The sequence below is a fragment of the Rhineura floridana genome, chromosome 8 (assembly GCF_030035675.1).
Source record: "Rhineura floridana isolate rRhiFlo1 chromosome 8, rRhiFlo1.hap2, whole genome shotgun sequence".
Lineage (NCBI taxonomy): Eukaryota > Metazoa > Chordata > Lepidosauria > Squamata > Rhineuridae > Rhineura > Rhineura floridana.
In genome coordinates this window covers 45524520-45548425 of record NC_084487.1, presented here as the reverse complement: position 1 = coordinate 45548425, position 23906 = coordinate 45524520, and the positions used below count along the sequence as shown (strand labels likewise).

General features: G+C 43.2%; 1 protein-coding gene across 1 annotated transcript in view; it reads right to left on the bottom strand.

The window, feature by feature from the left end:
* The window catches only part of CACNA1I (calcium voltage-gated channel subunit alpha1 I), a 483310-nt gene that overhangs the window by 187093 nt on the left and 272311 nt on the right, over window positions 1–23906 (bottom strand). Inside the window, exon 4 of the mRNA XM_061582812.1 lies at window positions 12177–12274. Coding sequence (XP_061438796.1) covers window positions 12177–12274 — 98 coding nt within the window. The remainder of the gene's footprint in view (window positions 1–12176; window positions 12275–23906) is intronic.

Here is a 23906-nt window from a genome sequence, read left to right as displayed (position 1 = left end):
ACTAGGGATTAGCTGCATGTTATATTATAGCCAAAGGCAGTGAAGCTCCAATGGCCCCTTCTCCTTTGCAAAGTACCCTTGGGTAGGGGGATTTGCACCGGGGGGGGAGTGTTTAGCCTGCCAGCCTCTTTCTCCCTGAAACTCCTCCGAACTGATCTTACCCCTGAGGAATGCGACACCTGTGACTGCATTAGGGATAGGATCCATTGAGCCAGGGCCAGCACCAGATGGTGGCCAGATAGGGCTCTGACTGAGGGCCTCTGCAGCCCAAAAGGGCCCCTGAACGGCCTCTCCTTAGGGTGGGAGGGTGGCACTTCCATTTCGTGATCTGCAGCAATGTCGGATCCTGCAACCTGACCCTGCTGCAGATCGCAGAGAAGGAGCTCCCAGGCACCCCCTCAATACAGACAGTGCAGGCGTCAATAAGCCTGCCCACCCGCCCCACCTACCTCTCCTGTCAGTGTGAATGCCATGTGTGCTGTGTGCACATGCCTGCCATCACCCAAGATGGTGGCGAGGGCTTCCCTAAGGCTGTCATCCCCACCACCATCTTAGTTGATGGCAGGCATGTGTGCTGCACATGCACGTCATTCACACAGCAGAAAAGCTAGGTGGGGCACGTGGGTAGGCTTATTAGTCCCGTGCCACCTATACTGGGGGTGTTGGGCTACAGTGCCATGGGCCCAAGGCAAGGTGGTGCACAAGGGCCCAGCCATGCCTAGCACCAGCCCTGCATTGACTGGTGCTGGTTCACAAGCATTCCATAGACCTAATGGGCTGGCACTGATTCAAGTTCGTTCTGTATCTGCTAGTCGCTGCTTTTACCTATCTGAGTTTTTTTTTTGCTTTGAAAAATATCAATATTAATATCAATATTTTTAAAAAGATTGATATTAATATTGACATTTTAAAGGAAATATCGATAGTTTGAAGGAAATATTGATATTTGTAAAGGAAATATTGATGAATTATCATTCTTATAACCAGTGCTTTAAACAAGGATTTTTTAAAAAAAAGTCAGTTTTCAAAAATGCTGCGTAAATTCGCTGCATTAAAATCCGATCCTCAGTGATTAAGAATAAGCAAATTAATTAAAAATTTGGTACCAAATCCAAACTGGGCGGAATTCTAGCACATCCCTAATCTGCATAGTAAAAGCAGGTGGATTGGAGTGGTGGTTGGAGTTTCAGTTTAAAAGTGGTTAGCAGGAAAAGGTTTCAACACTTCCTCTTCCCCCTCCAAAAGCACCTATCCGAGTGCCAAGGCGAACACTGTAGGCTCACTTCTGTTGCAGCAGATACGAAAGTGGCCAACCAGCTGCCCATAGGAACCCCACAAGCAGGACCTGAGTGCAAGAGCACTCTTCCCTCCTGCAGCTTCCAGCAACTGGATTTCAGAGTCATACTGCCTCTCGCTATGGTAGCAGAACACAGCCATCATGGCTAGTAGCCATTGATAGCCTTAACCTCTATGAATTTGTCTAATCTTCTTCTCATTCTGTTACTCTTCTAGCCTGCCAAAGTTTTTCACTAGCCTGCTTTATATTTATAACCAAGGCTGGTAAAGGAGGGCCAGAGTGCTCTGTCTATCCTCTGCCAGCCCATTTTATAAGCAAAATGCAGGTGAGTTAAAAAATAAAATAAAATTGCAGGGCAAACCCTTTAGGGGGCTTATTAGCAAGACTGCTCTAACGGGATTTCATGTGGCAACTTTGTTGAAAGCAAACAGTTTTAGGAAGCTTGTTGCCATCTTGACTTCAAACCTGAAACAAAGGCAGGGTATAAACGTGACAGACAAGCAAAAGCATGCATACGTGCCTACAACCTTTGTTGTTTTCTGCTTTTATAGGTGGAAATAATAATACCAGAGGATGAGGCAGGGGCAACTTTCCCCTCTCCTTGCAAGGTGGCCCCTTCTGAATAACAAAGGGAAAAATGGAAATAGACTGTCTTCAAGTTGATTCCGACATGGTGACCCTATGAATAGGGTTTTCATGGTAAGCAGTATTCGGGGGGGGGTGTTTCTAAATACAGACATTCCAAGAGAGATTTACAATGAATGAGGATACGGCGCCCAACATGTAATTCTTGGTAAGTGTACTTCTGTAATCTTTCCCCTGGTGATCAACAGTTGTGCTTGAAACATGCTGGGATCATTTTATTACATGCCACTGGTGTACATACTTTTGTAGTTTTGTGAGGGACCACTACACCTTTTTCCTGCCTAATGGACATTCCCCGGGCATGTCTGTTGCAGGGTCCTATGCAGACCTGTAGGGGAGAAGCAGTAGAGGATGGTCCATTTGGGCAAATGGAGCACTGGCCCATCAACCTCAGTCTGCCCTCACCTGCACCTGCCTGCCCTTGTCACACCCAGCAGGGGAGAGTATGGGGACAAAACGAGAATTACTTGGCTTTGCTTGTCCTTGCCTCTGCTTTCAACTGCTGTTGGGCTCCCTGCCTTCTGCTCTACTAGTCTCACTGGTCACCAGCCACCACTGGGCAGAGGGAAACCATCCCACTTGAAGCAGGATGATCAGAACCCTACTTGGCCATGAAGCTCACAAGGTGACTTTATGGCAATCTCTCCCTCTCTCTCCCTGACCTACGTTACAAAGTTGTTGTGGGCACATGAGGGGGAGGGGGAGAGAAACTGCCTATGTCACCCTGAACGCTTTGGCAGAAGGGCAGGGGGGAAAAAGATATAAAATCAAGAAGACATATAGATACATAAAATACATAAACATTGAATCCACTGAACAAAGCAAGGAAAGGAGATTCCTCATTCATTGTGGGGTGCAAATCTTTATTTTGCCCTTCTTAGCAGGCCAAGGGAACTCTGTCCTTCTCTGTGACCCTGCACCAAAATAGTTATTAATAATTAGTATTTCATTACCATCTGCTGTGTGATGCATAGTTGTGCAAACACGGCTGACATTATTTGATTGGAGTTAATAAGCACAGTGGAATACCAGCAGAGCTGCAGCTATGACTCCGCGTTACCCTGAGAAGCGAAGTGGTGTTTTAAAAAGGCAAAGGGAACAATTCCTGCTTCTGCTGTGCTCTTCTCCCTTACCCTTCTCCTCCATAGTAACCATTCTACTAAAATATGTCAGTTTCCGTGGCCTGAACCTGATATGCTTTCAGGGGGGGGCGGGGCGTAAAACATTTGTGTGTATACAGACACTGCTCTGTGCTGAGCAATTGCATCCACATTCACATTGTGGCCCAGCAGATCCTGATGGTTCAGTTCCCAGTGTAGTCAGGCTCATGTTTATATATCATGCACACAAAGATTCAGAGGGGGAAGCAGAGACAAAAGGGGAAGCAGGATGTGCATGGGTGGGGTATATGGCCATTATTTCACTCCCCTGCCCGTTTAGGATCTAGAGTAGTTTTAGATTACAGGCAGACTCATGTAGGAGATAGCAAATGTCATGCTCCTCAATCTTTACTTATCCCCTCCCTGCAAAAAGCAAGGCTCTTTCTGTGGCATAGTTTTAGGAGTGCTGTACATCAGATTGTTTCCTTGCACTGATGCCGCTATCAGGTTGGGAGAAGCATGCACTCCATGGGTACACCATCACGGTCCACTTGATTAGTAACATCAGGAGTGGAAAACCTCTTGGACTTCCGGGAAGGATTGCTTCGCTTGTGCTTGCCTCTGAGACAAGCTCTCATCTCAGAGGAAGCTTTTTCAGTTTTAAAACCAGTCAAAAGGTTTTTTTGACTGGTAAAAACTTTCTCCCAGGCAAGGGAGAAACGAAGAGATCACCCACAAGCTTCGTTGTGTTTGTTGGGGGACTTGAATTCATTAGGATCGTCTATGAACGAAGGACCAGCCAGCAACGTCAGACGGAGCCAGGGAATTTCAAGCAAGCTCAAACTGATTAAGCGAGACGTTTTTCTTTTCTTCAAAGAAAAACAGATTTTAACAGGCAAGCATTCTTCTGTCTATCCTTATCATTTGGCTTAAATTGTTGCAGTAAAAGAGATTTGTTAAAAGAATCAGCAGTAAAGAATCCCTGGGTGAGTTATAACTTTTCTCTTTAATACACGGAATTAAGGTGGAAGGAAATCGAAATAGCTTATCTTTGTTTTTATTGCAAAAAACTGGCCTGGAATTGAGCATTATAAAGATACAAACGGATGAGAGGCATCTAATCTGAGGAGAAATTTTTTGATTTATATGAACTTTTGAGTATTATATGTCTGGGACTATTTTTTCTGGTCTACTTCATTTTGACGAATCTGCTTGTTCTTTATGCCACTAACTATTTGGATGCTGTGAACTAAATTTGTTTTGCATTCTTGGACACATAAGAGATAAGGCAGTTTGTGCTGTCTACATTATGATGTCATCAGGTTTGGAATATTAACTCCTTTGTTGCTGGAAAAAGAAATAAATTGCTCTTTGCTTGGGAATAGTGCTATATTGGAAATTGAAGGGTTTTTTTTCTTCTTGGTTTTAAAAATGACAATTAAGAAAGTGGCTGAGACCCTAGATGTAAATATGTTTCAGAAAATAATGGATGAGATTGAGATAACGAAACAAGAACTGAGACATGGCAAACAAGAGATGAAAATTGAATTTGGCAAAATGAAGCAGGAGCTGAAAGAAATAGGGGATTTTATGAGAGAGGAGGTTGATGAGATCAAAGATATAACTAGACAAGCAATAGAAGAAGAAAGAAAAATTAAAGGGAAGATGCAAGTCCTGGAGATTGGAACAGATATATCAAATGTGGAACTAGAAAAAGATTTGGAGTTTATGGACCTTAGAGATAAAGATTACTGTTTGGAATTCAGCGTTGTCCCTGAAGAAATTGATGAAGATATCAGAGATAAAGCTATCAATGTTTCAAAAAAATTTCTGGACTGGAATGATGTGATGGAGCTTGAAATAGAGAACATTTATAGAATTAATTACAGATATGTGACAATGAAAAAACTCTCAAGAGATGTGCTAGTGCATTTCGTAAAAAAGAGGAACAGAGATATGACTTTACAACAACATTTCAGTAACACATTCAGAATTGATGGCAAGGAAATATTTGTGAGGAAGGAAATTCCCATCAGACTCTTATTATATGATTATGACTATGACAGCAAGATTATTATGGATGCAAGGATGGAAGATGGAAGATGGAATTAATACTGATAATGGAAGAATGGCTATTGAAATTACTGGACCTAGGAGACTTGATGAGATGGATTAATCGACATGTTTATTTGGAGAAAAATCAATGGATATATTTCTCAAGGAGTGGAAACCTCTATTTGACTTTTTGCGGAAAGAATAAAGTGATGTTAATGAGATTTGATGATTAATTAAGATAACTACTGGAGGAAAGTGATTTTGTAATATATTAAGAGACAGGTTTGTTATATATTATAGACCTATAACTGATCTGCGACAAATCGGAAGTCAACATTTTATTTTATTGTATTAGTTATTAATTTGTTTTTTTTTTTTTTGAAACTTTGAATAAAAAATTAATGATAAATAAAAAGGAGTGGAAAACCTCTTTCAGTCTGGGGGCTGCATTTCCTTCTGGGCAACCTTTCCGAGGCCATACGCCAGTGGTGGGCAGGGCCAGAGGCAAAAGTGGGAGGGGCAATGAATGTAAATTCTACCTCTGTGCGGGAGGCTAGCTTCTACACACACTCCTCTCTATCCTCCATCCAGGGAAACAAGAGGCACTGTCAGAGTTCAAGGACACATGCCTGCAAGGCAAAAACACTCAAGGAGAATGCAAAACAGGGTCGTTAAGGTGTGTGTGGCTGGGGATGGGATGTGGCTTAAGGAGACTCCCAAGAGCCAGACAGAGAGGCTTGGAGGGCCACATTTGGCCCCCAGGCCTGAGGTTCCCCACCCCTGGGTTAGATGGTAAATCATGTATTCATCTGTATCCTTATGCTTCAGTGGACCCAGACAGGTCTAATTCTGATTGCATTGGAGTCAGATTTACCTTCCAGGTCAATTCAAGTACATGATAAAGTAGGCTCTAGCCTGCTACAAAAGTAACACCCACAATGAATGCATGTGTTAGTTTTAACATGGCAACTGTTGTAGAATTGGAAGGCTTTTTAGAAGTTTGTTGTAGAAGGGATAAAAAGAGCAAGTGACAGGCCAGCTTAGAAAAGATGGCCAAAAGACTGACAATTTCTGAACAGGGTTTTTACAGAGGAAACTCAGCTCTTTTCCTTTCCTCTCTCTCAGTTAAATACCTAACTTCCAAAACAGCTGAGGGCCCAATTGACCCTATTAAAGCCCACAAGGCTTCTCTTAGCAGACAGAGATCCTTACATTATTGCCCTAAATTCAGGGATTTTTTTCCATTCAGTTGTGGCCTCACCTTACTATGGTAATTGGCATGGCATTGAGAAAGTGGATAGAGAAAAGTTCTTCTCCCTCTCTCATAATACTAGAACTCGTGGACATTCAAAGAAGCTGAATGTTGGAAGATTCAGAACAGACAAAAGGAAGTACTTCTTTACTCAGCGCATAGTTAAACTATGGAATTTGCTCCCACAAGATGCAGTAATGGCCACCAGCTTGGACAGCTTTAAAAGAAGATTAGACAAATTCATGGAGGACAGGGCTATCAATGGCTACTAGCCATGATGGCTGTGCTCTGCCACCCTAGTCAGAGGCGGCATGCTTCTGAAAACCAGTTGCCGGAAGCCTCAGGAGGGGAGAGTGTTCTTGCACTCGGGTCCTGCTTGCGGGCTTCCCCCAGGCACCTGGTTGGCCACCGTGAGAACAGGATGCTGGACTAGATGGGCCACTGGCCTGATCCAGCAGGCTCTTCTTATGTTCTTATGTTCTTAATTGCCTCCTAGCCCAACTTTTTCCATCTTCTTGCTTCTATGTCATGTTGGCTGCTTTACAGGAGGTGAGCTACATTATGTGAATAGCTTTCTTGCCACTTGGTAATGCAGTTACTTGATCAAAAGAGGAAACAAGGTTTCTCTGACATAAAAAAAACCAAACAAATTCATGTTGGTTATATTAGTAATTACCCATTATGACCTTGGCCTGTACAAATTGACTCTTTTAGGATTTATTCCTAGATATTGTCGCATAATCAAGTCATGCTGACTGGTCTTCTATTTTCCTAGATCTTTCTCTGCCTTCCCCTTGCCATTTACAAATGAGAACTATATTTGTTCAGTGGTGGAGGATCTGCTTTGAATGCAGGAAGTCACAGGTTCAATCCCCAACATCTGTAGGAAGGGCTCAGGATGTCCTTTGCCTGAAACCCTAGAGAGCTGCTGCCAGTCAGTGCAAATAATACTGAGCTGGACGAATCAGTGGCCTGACTCTGCACAAGGCAGCTTCATATTGGTACATGCTTCATACTGCTACTCCTAGCTTATTTTTCACCTTTACCTTTTGTGTTTGTCCTGACAAACTTGGGTTATTTCTCCTAGCAGACTTCCCATGGAATGAGATGAATCTATAGCTAACTGCCTTATTACTGCCAGATCAGACTATTCACCCATCTAAGCCATTACTGTTTACTTGGCCTGCCAGCAGCTCTCCAACTGCTAAGGTTGCCAGGTCAGAAGCATCTCAAACCCTGAGATTTCAGGGGCAGGCTCTAGCGATGTCAAGGGCGGTCCCTAGTGATGTCATTCCCCCAGACAGTTTCCAACCCGTTCTCCCAGGCATTTTTCCAACCTCCCACTCACCCTGCAAGCACTTTCCCACCCACCCCACTCACCACCCAATTTTGTCAGTGCCCCACTTTCGATGCTTACAGGCCTCCCTTCTGCTCGACCTTGGGGGAGGCCTGAGCTCACATACTGCTGTTGTCTCTCGTTTGTTGCAATTTCTTTGCCATCCCTGCTTCTTGCCACCTGCCTCACTGCCTCTGCCTCCCCCCAGGTCTGGAAATAGCCCCTGGGGCTGGGAGGGTGGAGCTCCCACTCTGCAATCCTTGCCAGACAGTGGAGATTACAGATTGGGAGCTTCACCCTCCCAGGGAACAGCTAGCAGCTGGCATAGCCTAGCTACATCTGGTCCTGCTGCATCACGCTCCCACTGCCAACTTGGGTGATGGAAGGCATGTACACTAACACACTCATGCAAGAGGTGGCGTGACTGGATGTAGGTAAGCCCGAGTGACTGGTGTAGTGTTACCAGGTCTCTGGGCTGCCGGGCTAGTCATTCCAGAAAACCGGAGACTGAGGTGACTCAGCCAGAGACCCAGAGAGGTCCTCTCAAAGCCAGAGTCTCTGGGTAAAAACTGGAGATCTAGCAACACTACCTGCTACCGTTTTGCTTTTGTTTTGTTTTCAGGAAAAAAAACCCAACCATGTAGAACAAAACAGACCATATATCCATTTCAAATGATGTAAAAACAAAAAGGAAAACAAACCTCAAACAGAAAGAAAAAGCCATACACAGAACAGAATTACAAAGTTATACAAGCAAAAAGAATTCATGTAACTGTATATTATCTTGATACTTTGTATTTCAATGATCTATAAATAATCTCCATTTTTAAATAAATTTGTCACACCTTTTATCACAAATTGAGCTGGGTGAAGAAATCTCCTAAAACTATTTCATACCACTGAACGCTTGAAACCTTTCTTAAGCTACCTGATCTTTTTAACTGGAGATGCCAGTGATTGACCCTGGGACTTTCTGCATGCAAAGCAAGTGCTCTAACACGGGAGGGTCCTTCCCCAATGAGAAAAATGCTTGTGAAAGGAGGTCAAGGCCACAGGGGTAACAGGTGAGCCTAACAACTATCCAGGGGACAGAGGGTCATTAATGATCTACTGAGCAAAGCCTTCTAAATCCAAGCACCATTATAACAGAGAATCACACCAATAAAATGGATGCAACTTCTCCAAATACTACCAGCAGAGTCTAAGGAAACAGGGTAAGGGTTGGAAATTCTCCATTCTTTGCCCAAGGCACTAATTTGCAACTGCAAAGCCATTATCTATACACATACCAAATGCTTGTAAATTAGACTTCCAGAGAGAATGTTTACAGTTGGCGTTTAAATCATCCGACTAGTCCTGGGGCTTTGCCACAGGCTCCTACGTAAGCTTCTGATGTTACCCAAACTAGCTGAAAGAGTCTAAACCATTTTATTCTGCACTTATGAAGCTTTCTTTTTTTAAGCTGTGAAGTATTGAAAGTAGCTCAATACACAGAAGACTATTTCAAAGTAAACCTGTGACATGGGATATTACTAGCAAAACTTTACAGATTTGGGGGGATGGGAATGGAGGGGACATTTTCAAGTTAAAAATTCTACATCTAACATTTTAGCCTCAAGAGAATGGAAAAATAATCACACATTTCCAGCATGACCAATAAAGACTGCCACAGCGGCGGCAGCATGAAGGGGAGTTCACTAAAAGGGCAATGCGCTGGTGAAGTCCCAAACCTAGTTCCAGAAATTTCCCCTAGGGTTGTGTAAGAAATGCACTTATACAAGATGCCATCTCTGGCCCTTGCTGCTTGCCATCTATATTAGGAGCACAGGAGGCTGCCACCGGTCCATCTAGAGCAGTACGTTATCAGCTCTTCTGGCTTTCAGCCTTTCCCAGTCCCAACTGGAAATGCCAGGGATTTAAACTGAGACCTTCTGCATGCAAATCATTATTTATTTATTTAGTTATTTATTTTATTTATTATTCATATTCTCTAATGCTGAGTTACCACACACACACACGTTACACTATGCAGTTTCCTGATTTCCCACTTGGATAGGCTGTTACGAACGTAGAAAGCTGCTTATACTGAATCAGATCACCGGTCCATCTAGCTGCATATTGTCTACACTGATTGGTGGTGGGTCTCCAGGATTTTGGATGGGTTCTCTGCCATCTCTACCTAAAAATGTTGGGAACTGACCCTGAGATCTTTTGCAAGCAAAGCGTCAGGGACTTAGCACAGCCACAGTCAGCACTGCATTAGTTGAGAAAGATGTGGAAAAGTAGAGGGACTAGCAACAAAAGCAGCCTCCATGCAGGGACAGCTTCCATGTAGAGTACCCTTTGGGCACACTCAGGTTTCTTCTGCCTGTTCCTATTGTGCCCCTCTGTGTCCCAACTCGTATTAATGATACCCTAGCCATTGGGGCTAATAAAAAGGCCCTTATACAGAATCTGCCAAGAAATCTAGGACAAGTCCAGGTGGAACACAGTAGCCACAGTAGCAGGCAGATACCCAAAGACTCCAGTTTCATAAGGCAGAATAGCTTGGAAGCATCCTTTACAGAAGCTGTTTTAGTCCCATCTCCCAAATTCTTCCTATTGCTGACAGGACCATTCGGTGAAACCTCACATCACCCATATGAGAGACATTTTCTCTACACTGGTGGCCAAGAGTTAGACCATGATCCACAATAGGGTCATGTCCTAATCCAAAGTGAGTCACCCACTGGTAGCACAACCATTCCAAAATGAGGCATTATGGGCTTCTTCAGATGACCTGCTTATTCAGCATTCATCCATTTGTTTGCACAAAGCTTGCACTTGGGTTAGGCTATGTCTGGTGTCTACTGAGCATTTATTATTATTACTTATACAAAAATGAGCATCCATCCTGATTTGCTTGTGGGATGTCTATATACCTTTCCATTAATCCCTGGTTCATCCCACTCTTTTCAGTGCATTTCCCTGTCACTTTCTGAATTGCAAAATAGTCATTTTTCTTTTTAAAAAAGGTGGATTTGACTACTTCATTCCTCACTCCTGACTAGAGATCATTTACTAACAAGTTACAACAGTACCAGTCTGAATACAGATCCTTGTGTGTGTATGTGTGTGTGACATTTTAGTTCCCATTATTGTGAAAACAGTCTGTTTTTACCTCTACCCTCTGCTTCCTTTAATAAGTTAAATGTAAATGTACTGCCTTCAAGTTGATTCTGACTTATGGCGACCCTATGAATACAGTTTTCATGAGGCTGAGAGGCAATGACTGGCCCAAGGTCACTCAGTGAGCTTCATGGCTATGTGGGGATTTGAACCCTGGTCTCCCAGGGCATAGTCCAACACCTTAACCACTACACCATACTGATCCTTAAAAGGACCCATCCTCTTATTTCATGAGTACATTTATGCATGAGTCTTTGGTGTGAGACTTTATCAAAACTATACTTTGGGCAAAAGTATATAATGTCGACCACATCACCCTTACCTATCTGCCTGGTGATGCTCCCAAGAAACTCAAACATTCTGGTAAGCCAGGACTAGGGATGGAAAGATCTGTCAATTTCAGTTCTCTCTGTTTCTTATTTTTCCAATCTTAAACTCAGTTCTCCACATTTCTGCAGCAATTTGTGATATTTTGGGAGGGAAATCCTCATGAAATTCTCCAGCATTTTAGTGTGAATTCCTCCTAATAAACACATATTTGTAGGCAGTTTTGACTAATGTACACATTTTTGCAAGCAATTTCTCATAATGCATTTCTGTATGTTTTCTCATGCATATATTCATTTTTATGCACACGCTCCCCTAACACATGCATTTTTGTAAACATTGTTTGGTAGGCAAAACGCATTGCAAAATTCAAATATGTACATTTCGAAGGATGGCTGTGTTTTTGTTCTCATATTATTTCAGAAAGTGCACATTTGATGGATTCAGCTTCAAGGGTGAATTGACCTGAATTTCTCACTTGTCCCTAGCCAGGACATCCTTTGCAGAAGCCCTGCTGATTCCTTCTTAGTAAGGTCTGTCCCAAAGATGCTTTAATCTTAGCTTAGTGTTTTAGCCCAGATTTTCTTCTACAAACATGGCTCTTTCTCTCAAATGGATTTTGCCACCTGTGCACAACGCATTATTTCCCTAGGCCACAGTTCAAATAGGTGGGAGAGATCAGCATGGCCTGGATTCAGGTACTGGGTGGTAGACAAGAAGATGTCCTTACTTCCCACCTGCCCCCCCCCCAATGCCTGCATGCAGACCTGCCCTAAAAAAGCTTCCTCAGATAGCAGTACAAAGGAGTGGGAGAGATCAGCATGGACTGGATGCAGGTGTAGTGTGGCTGGTAGGGACTGAATGTGCTAGATGAAGACATGTGCTCCCCACCCCATCCTCAGTGTAAACCTTCCCTAAGAAAATTAAGCCAGCAGGAGAAAAGTGTATGTGTGTGAAAGAGAGAGAGAATGAAAGAAGAAAGGCAGATAGACTTACTAGGCACACGGTTGATGGCTTTGAGGGGCCTCAGGACTCGTACAGTGCGGATTGCAGACAAATTGATATTTTGGAGATCCAGAGAATATTCCACCATCCTACAAGAGGAGAGAGAAGGGAAAACAGAAGGTGAGAGACAGGCTTGAAGCTGGCAGGGGAAATGAGGGATGCAGGAGCTGAAGCTGATCACACAGGCAGAATGCCACAAAATCCCTTCAGTGTGCCATTTCTTCCTCATCAGACTACCCTGAGACTTTGCTGGTAGGGAAGTATTAGAAATGAAGCATCACTCCATGCATGTTAATAATATGTGAAGGTGCCCACCCCACCAAGGCTGGAGAGACCAAGCAAATGATTGACATTCAGTGTTGCATATCTCAGGCTGCATTTTGATGAAGAGATGTTGGTGACAGTGTCAGGCTGATGATCCGAGCATGGATCCTTGCTGGGGGACCTTTAGCATTGAGCATGAGCACCTAGTGCTTTATAAAAGCAGGTGCCAAAATCCCAAGATGGAAAATCTGGCTGCCGTGGTCCATGCCCTTTGAAATAAAGATGAGCTGAAAGAGCAGCTCTGATAAGATGTCAGGAACTACCAGCCTGGAGATTCTACTGAGTCCCCTACTGTCACAAGGGATAAGGGGCTTTGCTGTAATATCCAGTGGTTATAGAACACTGCACCCCTTGCCCTTGGGAGAGAGAAAAAATGCAGAGGAAGAGGGCCACTGAGTCTATAAATATTGGAAATGAGCTTTTGAACCACACGGGCTTGCTGGAGGAAGGAGAGACGGGAGTGTGACACTGAGCACAGTGGCATCAAACAGAGTTCCTGACCCAGATGGTGGCACTTGTGTGCGCACAATATATACTCTAGAGCATATATTGCTGTCTAGAGATGGGCAACTAGTGGGCTAGGGGGCAAAATCTGGCTCCCAAAAGCTTCCCTCCCATCTGATCCTCTAAACCCAAGGGCCTCCCCCTGCTCATATTATGCAACTGCCTTTGAAAAGCATCTGGAAACTTCAATTGGTCCATAATGCAGGAGCTTCCTCTGGTAAGGGGCACTCAGATCACTTCTGTGCTCCAGTGCTATTCCAGCTTCACTGGTTACCAATTTGTTTCCAGGTCCAGTTCAAAGCCCTCATTATAACTTTTAAGACACTAAGAAGTCTGAAATCCTGAAGAGCCGCTGACAATTCTGAACTAATGGTCCCACTTGGAATAAGACAGTTTTTCTATGTTCCCAAGTCAGGGGCCAGGACATCTGAAAGACCTTTCCCTCCCTATGAACTCATCTGCACTCTCCCCTATTGATTGTCCCCTTGACAGCCAAAGGATGGTGTACAGAAATGACTTTTTCTTTTCTTTTCTTTTCCTATGGTCATGAGAGGTCTGCCTGTGCATTTCCCTGCTCAGCTTTTGACAAGCAGCAGAAACGTGGCTTTTTAAGAAACTCTTTGGAGCTTCAGAGGTGCATTCTTTGCTCTTCCTGATTTGTCTAGATGTCTGGTTTTGCTCTGTGTTGGTTTCTTTTTTATATTTTTTGTATTAAATTGCTTTATTACAATTTTTATTTTTTATTATTACTGAGATGTTACTAGTTGCTTGGAGGGGCTAGTTTGATAGAAAGGCAGAGTAGAAATGTTTAATAAATAAAAATTAAAAATATAGAAGTAAGTAAGTTAATAAAGCTGTCCCAGGCATGATGTGAAAGGGATGCTGAGTGTGTTAAAAACCCACACACAAAAACTTCTTGGGGCAATGTGCCACGCAACTGGCTTTATGTTTAAATAGGGTTGCCTTACCAGCCTGATCAGCATTAGCAAGCCAGAGACCCATAGTCTAGGCTGGTGCTTAACTATAGTTGCAGATGTAGCTGGCAAGAACATCATTTAAATGGAAAGACAGCTGTATTCAAATGGATGCTTTTTATGGTACATGTGGTGTTAGGCTTCAGTCAGGCCTCACACCAACACCAACTAATATGCTGGCAAATGGCTTTGTAACTATTTCCTTCCTAGTATGAATAACAACAGGAGTTTTGACAGAGTCCACTTTTTAGTGTGAATCTGTCATGACCCTGCCCCTGAGTGGCATGAAAAGGAAGGAATGCAGCTGAGTCCAGAAGACCAGCGGTGCATTGATGCTGAACTCAGACAGGGTCCAACACAGAGCCTTAGCCAGGAGCCGCTTGAGTCAGAGCCCCTAAAATGGGACCCCCAGAGACAGCATTCCTGAGTCAGATTCCCATGAGGAACCAGACCCCTTTACACCAGGGGCCTCATCCCCCCCATGCCTAGTTGACAGTAAGGCAACACACAAGGTGAGAGCTGGCTGACAGATGACCAAGTGGCAGGTTCTGTGTCAGAGGAATATCATTTTAATGTTCCACTTTTCAGGAAGGGGGCACAGCCTTGGAGGAGGAGTCTAGCCCAAGAGAGATAAAGGGCCTCAACTGAGGACTAGTTATCCACTTGGAGCTATCCAAGATCCAGAAATGCCAGCCTGACACTGCCTCCTCCCTCAGTAGGCAACTGATCAACTGAACATCCCTCAGGCATCCTTCATGCCCTATGGGCTCATGGTGAGGTCAGGTCAGGACAAAACCCGAACTATTTGCTGTCATCTTGCACCATGAACAAGATTGAACAGCTAATGACAACAGAAAGAGCCCTTTGCTTGTAGCTTAGTTTACTAATATTGCTGACTCTTCAGCCCTTGCTGAAGTGAAACTATGTCTCCCATTAAAAACTGAGTTGCTTGAATAACTGCAGGACAAACTCAAGACATTTGAGCCTTATGGATAGTAAGGGTGCCACCATCTCTTATCCCCTCCACCTTCTCTGGTGGTGCTCTCCTGCTCACTACCTACCTACCAAACATGCCTACTTTTTCCTTGCTACGGACATACATGGCACCTTGCACTGCTGGGGGAGGTAAACTACAGAGGGGTCTTTCCACTTTGCTGCTATTCATCTTCAAGCAGGCACTTCTGTCCAGTTCCTAGTGGGCAGGGCTGACTGGCATTAGCAGCCTGAACCATCTCCACCCAGCATCAAGCAAAGCTGAGGAAATCCTCTGCTCCAAATGAACCATGCAGATAAAATTACATCTCCTTACTTTGACCAGTTTGGTCCTAATAATGCTATAGCAAGGGCTGAGTACCAGAAGGTAATAATGGAGGGACATGAGGAAAAACGAGAATGGAGATTGAATGCATGTAGGCAGTGGTGTCTGGATCTGACCCTTAGGGCTTATTAAAGGTTGATTTTTCTCACCATCAGGCCATTCCCTGGGAGGGCTAATCAGGCTTCTCTCAGCTGGCTAGACTGGAGGAAGTAAGTGCAGGCAGGAATGCTGAGCTGGGATGAGGCATTCAAGAAGAAAGCGAGGATGGTCACCATCAAACCTTCAAGGAACACCAGTCAAAACAGCCTCATTTAAGGTCTGGGAAAGTAGACGTTTTCCCTCATTGTCCCCAGAACCTTCATGAGTCACCACTGCCATTTGAAAAAACAATCTTACATTGATCATGTGTTAGTTTTCACTTACTGTCAGCCTTCTTGGATACCTGTTGTCAGGTAGAATGGTAGGATATAAATATATAGGGTAGGTAGAAACAGGAAGGAAGGAAGGAAGGAAGGAAGGAAGGAAGGAAGGAAGGAAGGAAGGAAGGAAGGAAGGAAGGAAGGAAGGAAGGAAGGAAGGAAGGAAGGAAGGAAGGAAGGATAGGGATCAAGTTGGAGGAGCGCAAGTCAGAGAGAGAGTCTTGGTTTGGAGCTGGGGTGGTAGCCAAGCACAAAACGTTGTATCCAGTGTTGCACCAAGTTCAAGTCAGTTAGCAAATACTTGTACTGCCAGCGAAATCTTTTGCACTAGCTGAACATTGTTGCACAAGAGAATCTATAAGCAGGTTTCTGGCAACAATCTGTTGCACAGTGAGTTTCTGCTAGTACAACTGTTGCATTGGAGTCCTCTGTTGTGCAACATTAAAACTCACCTATCTGCTAGCACAAGAGCTCTTGTGTTAGCAGACAGAGTATGTTTGTTACAGCTCAGGGTGTTGCCCTCTGGCAAAAGGAAAAGGCTTAATAGGAGCCAAGGTTTCTTATGTAGAAAGAAGAACATGTGGTTGTGTGGCAAATATACCCACTCCTGCACCCATTTTGATTGGTTCTAGAGACATTGGACTGGGTCCTATAGCTGATTTTCTTTACCCCAGTGTAACTCAATTAAAATCATTATATTGACAATAGAAGGCATCTTTCCATTTTTGTGATATCCTTCAGAGACAGACCAGATTTGCAAACCAGCCTGAGACATCACTACTCCTCATTTCCCATCTTGAACCACTACATCTGCATCTCCTGTTGTACAAAGAAAACCTTGAATTAGCTAGACTCAATCAATCCTTATTTGTAGATTAGCTAAATAAGGATTGATTGTGCACAGTGGTGTAGTCATCTGTGGTCTCGGGGGGGTGTCTTAGAGCTCTTACGTTTTGGGGAGCAGGGTCCCATCAGGGTCCCTATGTCTCCAGTACCCTACAAGTCAATCAGCATGAAAAGGGAGTGTGTTAGCCACTAAGAAGAGTCTTCTAATGTGCTTCCTTGTCCCTTCCTGCTGATTGAAGCCAATCAGAGTGAAAGGAAATAAATCAGCCACTGAGAAGACTCTCTTCAGTAGCTAACATTTCCCTTTTCATGCTTATTGGCTCCTAGGGTCATCTGTTGTTGTGGGAGAAGGCAATAACAAAGATCTCATTCTCAACCCACAGCAAAAAAGGGGAGGCATGGCTGTGACTATCATGAAGGGACCCTGAACTTCTGGATTTGCCACTACACTCACTACTGGTTGTGTACACAGCAAATGTTATTTTTAACATTGCTATTTATCAGTGTGAACCAGGCACATTCTCATATATAATCAAGGTCTAAAATAGCAATTGTTTATATTTGATGTAGTTCTATTAGATATGTCTATAATTATTTGACTATGTTTAATCAAAATTGTTGCAAAAGTTGCACTGTATGTTACCTTAGCATATGATTTATCAAAGTCTTTCATATAGTTGGATATTTTGTAGAATGTAGCTTTGTCTTTCTTTGATAATTAAGAAAGTTAGCAATTTGGGAATGTGTCATAAATTTATCTTCTTCAAGGGAAATATTTGGTAGAAATATTCCTTCTTTTGAGCATCTGTTGCTCTTCTTTTTGAGAGGCCTAGACAGCCTTGTTGATTCAGGTAATTATGATTTAATAGGGTTTCTCAGCTCTGCATCAGTCATTTAGAATCGTAATAATAGCAACTGTATTTTAGAATGTTTCTGTGTTATTGATCAATTTCACTTATTTTATTTTCTGTAATGTTTGATTGAGTTCTGCTAAGTAAAAGAAATATAAAGCTTATATGCCTAAGATTCATTCCTGAACTTCAAATTTATGTGTGCTAATACAAAGGGAGGTTAATTCCTTAAAGTGGCATCTGTTGCAGAGGGAGCTACAGAATAGTTTAACTGTCAGACTCAGTGCTAACTAGAAATCATGCTTAGAGTTTCATTCTGCACAGAGCAAATTTGTCATAGTTGTACAGTTCTAATCCTGAATGGAATACAGACTTGTGATGTCTGACTGGCTTATGGTCTCATTCTAGCTAAGTTACAGAAAGACAGTGAGACTGACTTATAAAACATTTTCAGACATATCGCTTGAACAGGCTTGGAGCCCCTTGTATCTTATTTATGGGAATGTATGGTCCTTGTTAATGCAAAAGACAGAGTGGAAGAGAGGCATTTATGTAAGACAAATATGCTTTCTGATTTTTTGGGGGGGGTGTTTTTTGGCATTCAGAATACAAACTGAATGATGAAAGAGTCACTTTAAGCATCATATGTGAAAATGCCCAAGCAGGCTAATTCTATGTACTCAGACATAAGTTGGTGAGCTCAAGCAAATATGTGCATAGGATTGCAGCCTTAGAGGGACTTTGGATGTTATGAGAAAGGCCTGAGAGAATCTCCCCTTGCGGAGGTTTGACTTCAGTGCCAAGTTTCCTCATTGGTGGTCGATAACAAAAGTCTGCTGGCTTCGATGAGGTGAAAGTCTTGTTCAAGGTACAGTTGCAACTCTATTGCAGGCTTGCCCTGTTGCACCCCAATTAAGGGAAACACAGACAAAATAGAATGTCTGGGCTTTTACAAAACCTGGCAGCCCACGCAGTAGGAATCTTTCCTGAATAACCTTTAAAGCAGCACAGTTTCAAGAAGTGGCAGGATGCACACTACTGACGGCGGTGTGAAGGAGGCTGAGGGCTGGCTCAGGCAGTGAGGATGACCCAGCATAGTTTTCTCACCCCTGGCAGCGTGAGAGCTGTTAAAAAAGTGAAATATTTTGTTTCTTTTGCTTTAAAAATTAATTAAGAGGTGAATAGAAGTGACCCTTTTACTCTTCAGAGCGCTGTCACTCCAAAACACTCCCATTTAGATGTACTATTCCATTGAAATCAAGGTCACCTAATACAAAGTCAGTGTGTTTTAAGATCAGGGCGGGGGAAAACATTGCTCTGCAATGAAGTGAGAAGGGGGAGGGGAAGTGTCACAACTCACACGTCAACCTGCAACAGAAAAAGCCCATTTAACAACTGGATGAAAGTTTCAATTAAAGTTAATAATTGACCATTTTAATTCAAAACAAATTAAGCCCATGAATGCCTGTCACAATGACTTTGGCCAAATACAATAAAGTGACAACAGGTTGGCTTCTTGCAGGGCAACAACTGAGAACACGGCTTCTGCTCTTTTCTTTGCATCAACATTGGCAAGCAAACTACCAAAATGTTCAGAGACAATATGCCACTGAATGCCAGGTGCTCAGGACTGGCCCGAGATATTTTGCTGCCTGAGCAGAATGACAAGATGGTGCCCCCCCAATTTCCTTGGGGGAAGGGCCATAGCTCAGCTGTAGGGCACCTGATTTGCATGCAGAAGGTCTCCGGTTCAATCATCCCTGGCTTCTCCAGGTAGGGTGAGAGAGATCCCTGTCTGAAATCCTGGAGAGCCACTGGCAGTCAGAGTAAAATACTGAGTTAGATGGGTTAACGGGTTGACTCTGTATAAGGCAGCTTCCTTCTATACAGACGGTGACAGGACTGGCAGCTGAATCTTACTCTAGCACTGGCAACAGGACAGCGCACGTGAGATGAGGAAGCTACCTTAGGGGAGGCAGGTCAGACAGCAAACCACATACCTTCAAGACCTCATCACTGCTACCCATCATTTGCAGCCTGAAGTGGTTGCCTCACTGTGTCTAGTGGCGGGTCTGACCCTGAAAGTGCTGAGGGGCAACAGTGAGGAGGGCTACTGACTTCCAGGGAAAGCATCAAGTTAACCACTGCGGGAAACAAGATGAACATTGAGTCTGATCCAGCAGGGCTCTCCACATGTTCTAAAGCCCTTTTCTGTAGGCACGTCAGCTACTACCCGGCCCTCTTTAGAGAAGGAAGGAATGAGGCAGAGTGTCACGGCAAAGGAGATCAAAAGCAAAACTCCAAATCTCTGAAGCCCTTCTCCTGAACATTCCAAGCCAAAGGGATTACAGCTGATAGAATTAATTGGTATAATTAATCGATTAATTCATGAATCACATTAAAATTCAGAGCGGTCTCTTGCGGAAGAATTTGCAGGGCTGATGGCACTGTCATAAACAATTTATGTTCCTTTCCCCAATCAGGTGATGCACTTCCAAACAATAAATGGTTTGTCTGTGAGAGTTAGACAACAGAACCATTTCCTTTCATTAAATTGCATCAAAATGTCACATATACTGAAATGCTGTCACAGATATTTTAACCAGTTAATGAACTGGCTCCATTCAAACGGCACATGCCAGCGTCTGCCTACACAAAGCTGTTTTCTTCACTTATCCTTAGCACACTAAAAGAATTCACCCAAATGTTCCACTTAACTGATAGTCAAGGTGTGCCTGTTAAGGGAGTGGTTGGGAAATTACTCCCGTCTTGCAGGAGTCCTCAAGGAGACAGTTACAGGGTATGTTTGCCTCTGCCCACAACAATCCATCTGCTTCTTTTTACTCAGGAGGAGGTGATTTAGTATCCACAAAATATACCTCTCAACTACTTGCAAAGAGAAGAGGAACACACCTGGGCATTCCCCCAGGATGCCTAAACATTCTCAGGACAACTGTGGTGACTAGTCTTACCCTGAAAATTGTTGAGGCCAATGACAAGTGCATGAAAGTTGATGACCGACTGACTGAGACTCTCTGACAGCCATCACTTGAAGAGTTTGAGACCAAGCCCTCTCTGAGGAGGAGGCCATAGCTCAGTTGCAGAGCACATGCTCTGCATTCAGAAAGCCCCAATTTTGGCCTCAGCCACATGGGTCAAGGGACAGTTAATATGACCATATAAGGAGTGCACTCGCTTTAAGCATGAGCATTTAAATGAGTGTTGCTGTGCTCTCACAAGTGCTTTTCATAAATGCATCAATCTGTGCAATTGGAACACAGCAATGGATCTTCTACCTTGCATCTTGAGGAAGCATCAGGCCTGGTTTGTTCATGCACGTACATCACTTGACATATTGTGATGCATTTCCAATACCACTAAAAAGTACTGTATTTGAGGTGATGGGAGGACACATAATATTCCAGCAGAAGAACTGTCACATCAGAATGGCTCAATCGCATACAGAAGTCATCATTTGATGTTGCATTCACGAAATTGTGAACATGTATGTGCAAATAATCCCTCTGTGTTTGGGGTATGTCTGCATACTGTCTCCTGCCTCAGGCCTCTCTTGTGCCATCAGGACAGAGGGCAGAACTGTTCCTACCGTCGCTATGTATACCCATGCACAGTCAAAGAGAACTCATCATAGACTCCTGATCACCCAGAGCCATTGTAATTTAAGCAAAGCTAGGCACAGAGCTAACAATACATTTTTCTTATTCTTAGGAGGAAAACATAACTAGAAGGTCTGTTTACCGATGGCCTTATCCCAATGTAACAGCACAGGGAGCACGCTTCAGTCCTCAGGCCTATTTAATTTACCAGCTCCGGCAAGTTCTTCCAAGCAAGGATATCCATCTACAAAGAATCAAGAGCTTTCACCTCACCACTTATTTATAGATGAGTGGAAATAGCAGCATCGGATGGAGTTCATACAGTGGACTCTGAATTACCCATGCTTGTATAATTGTTTTTTATACTTGTAAACTGCTTAGAAGTCTATTTTGGCATTAGGTGAAATATATATTATTAAAATGATGATGATTTTTTCACCAATAGGTCCCAGGGCAGGTTGCAAAATACAATATTAAAAAGAATTAAAACACATTTCAATCACAAGAATAGGGTGGGTTCTGAAAACATACATCTCAGGAGCTGAAGGCCAGGTGCAGCTCTGTGGGGGGGGATTCCACAATTTTGGGGATGCCACAGAGAAAGCTCCCTCCTGGGCCACTCCCTGAGCCCACTCTCTGCCCCCATATTGACATGGGAAATTGGGACCAAACAGCACTAGCCATACCATGACGGCTCATTTATCTACACGTCATCCTAATCTAACACAACGCATGCTCTCATCTGCCTGCCAGCAATGTCTTTTCTCTATGTGCACAGGCCAAGTAGTTGGGATTTTACGTAATGGGATACATGGACACAAATCAGATATTCAAAATGGTAATAATCTAAAAAATTTCAACTGGCATCACCAGCATGAACATACCAAACTGGAATTTGTTGGCAAATCTGACAATGAAACCCAGCATCAACAAATCCTGGGAATGGCTAGCTACTTACAAAAAGAAATAGGCTCTGCTTATGCTACTGATCTTTCCATGCCTGTCATTGGACTGGCTTCATAGAATCATAGAATGGTAGAGTTGGAAGGGGCCTATAAGGCCATCAAGTCCAACCCCCTGCTCAATGCAAGAATTCAAATCAAAGCATTCCTGACAGATGGCTGTCCAGCTGCCTCTTGAATGCATCCAGTGTCGGAGAGCCTACTACCTCTCTAGGTAATTGGTTCTGTTGTCATATGGCTCTAACAGTTAGGACGTTTTTCCTGATATCCAGTCAAAATCTGGCTTCCTGCAAGTATTCAGTATTAATGTGTGCTCTAAATCATACTACAACATACCAACAGGTATCTTTTGTATTGCTTTAATCTTCTGTACCCATTTTGTTTTGTTTTTTGTTTTTTTCTCAGAAAAAGCAGATTTTTTCTTTCCTGGTCTATATGTTAAGACGAATGGAAGTTGAGCAGTTAATGTGCATAATAACCAGCCATTGTGCACACTCACCAGCCCTCTAAGAGGGAATTATGCACATCTCCTAGTCTATATACATAATATTCAACAGGCCTTTGGAAATGTCCTTATGTCACCTGAATTTTGTACATTTGCTGGCCATTATGCATGATTTCCAATAGGCCTTGGGGAATGACATTTCTCACCTGCATTTTGTACATTCTCTGAGTAATATGCACATTCCTGTTTCAGTATGCATAGTCTCCAAGAAACATTTTTCTCTCTCTTTTCAGAAGTGCACAATCTGCGCCCCCATAGTATATTTATATGAAATATAAATTCAATCCATATATGCATATTCCCCAAGGCCTGTTGGAGATTATGCATAATGACTGGAGAAAGGACAAAATTCAGGTGCAGATTTCCCAATGCCTATTGGAGATTATATAGATTGACAGGGAAATGTACACATTCCCCATGAGGCCTAGTGAATGTGTACAATAGCTAGTTATTATGCACATTAACCACTCAACTTACATTCCCCTAAGCATATACCTGTATACCACATCAAACATGTTACAAAGTGGGGTCAGGCCCATGAAAGCTTGTGCTGCAATAAAGTTGCCGGCTGATACTTTGTTGGTTCTGTTGCAACTGAATCTCATAGCTAATATTCTGGTATTTGTTACTAAAGGATGGGAACATAAACATGGCTATGGGATGTTTCCAAAGCTAGTGTGTTTGGTCCTAAGAAATGAGTTCAAATCCCACCTCAAACCACCCTGCAAATTTACATCTCTGATTTTCAGTTTCACATCTGTAAAATGGGAATAGCAGTGACCTATTTCATAGGGTTAATGTGAAGATGAAGTTTATCAGACATTTTGCAGATCAGGAGTGCTACATGAATGCTTAATTATAATGTGCCCCGACTCTTTTCCAAAAATAAGGCATTTTGTAAGTTCAACAGTACATAATTGCATACCAAAGGCTCCGAGCATGAGACTTGTCAGCACTTAATTCACTTCATGCATTATTAACTATCAAAGTTTTCTGTAGCTGCTGAATCAGCTCTTCGTATCCAGCATTAGGCCCAGGCCTTGTCTTTCTGTGCATCTAACCCAAAGTCTGCTCACTCTCTGGGATTCATCACTCAGCTCTGCTCCTGGCAGAGCTAAAGAGAGTGTGTGTCAAAACCTTACACAAAAAAACTTGTTGGAGGGACACACTTTCAAATGAAATGAGGTAAAACAGTCCAACTGTTGTGCTTGTTTTCTCCTTCATTCTCTGTGCTCGTTTTTTCTCTCTTCCCACCCCAGCCCCCAAACTCCCCCTTTTCTTGTTTGCTCATATTTGGAGCAATTGAGTGAAATGATTCGTTTCCTGAAATGTAGTGGCATAGATGTGTGTCCCCCCCCCCCGACCTCACAGAGAGAGGCAGATGGGATTTTGCAGAGATAA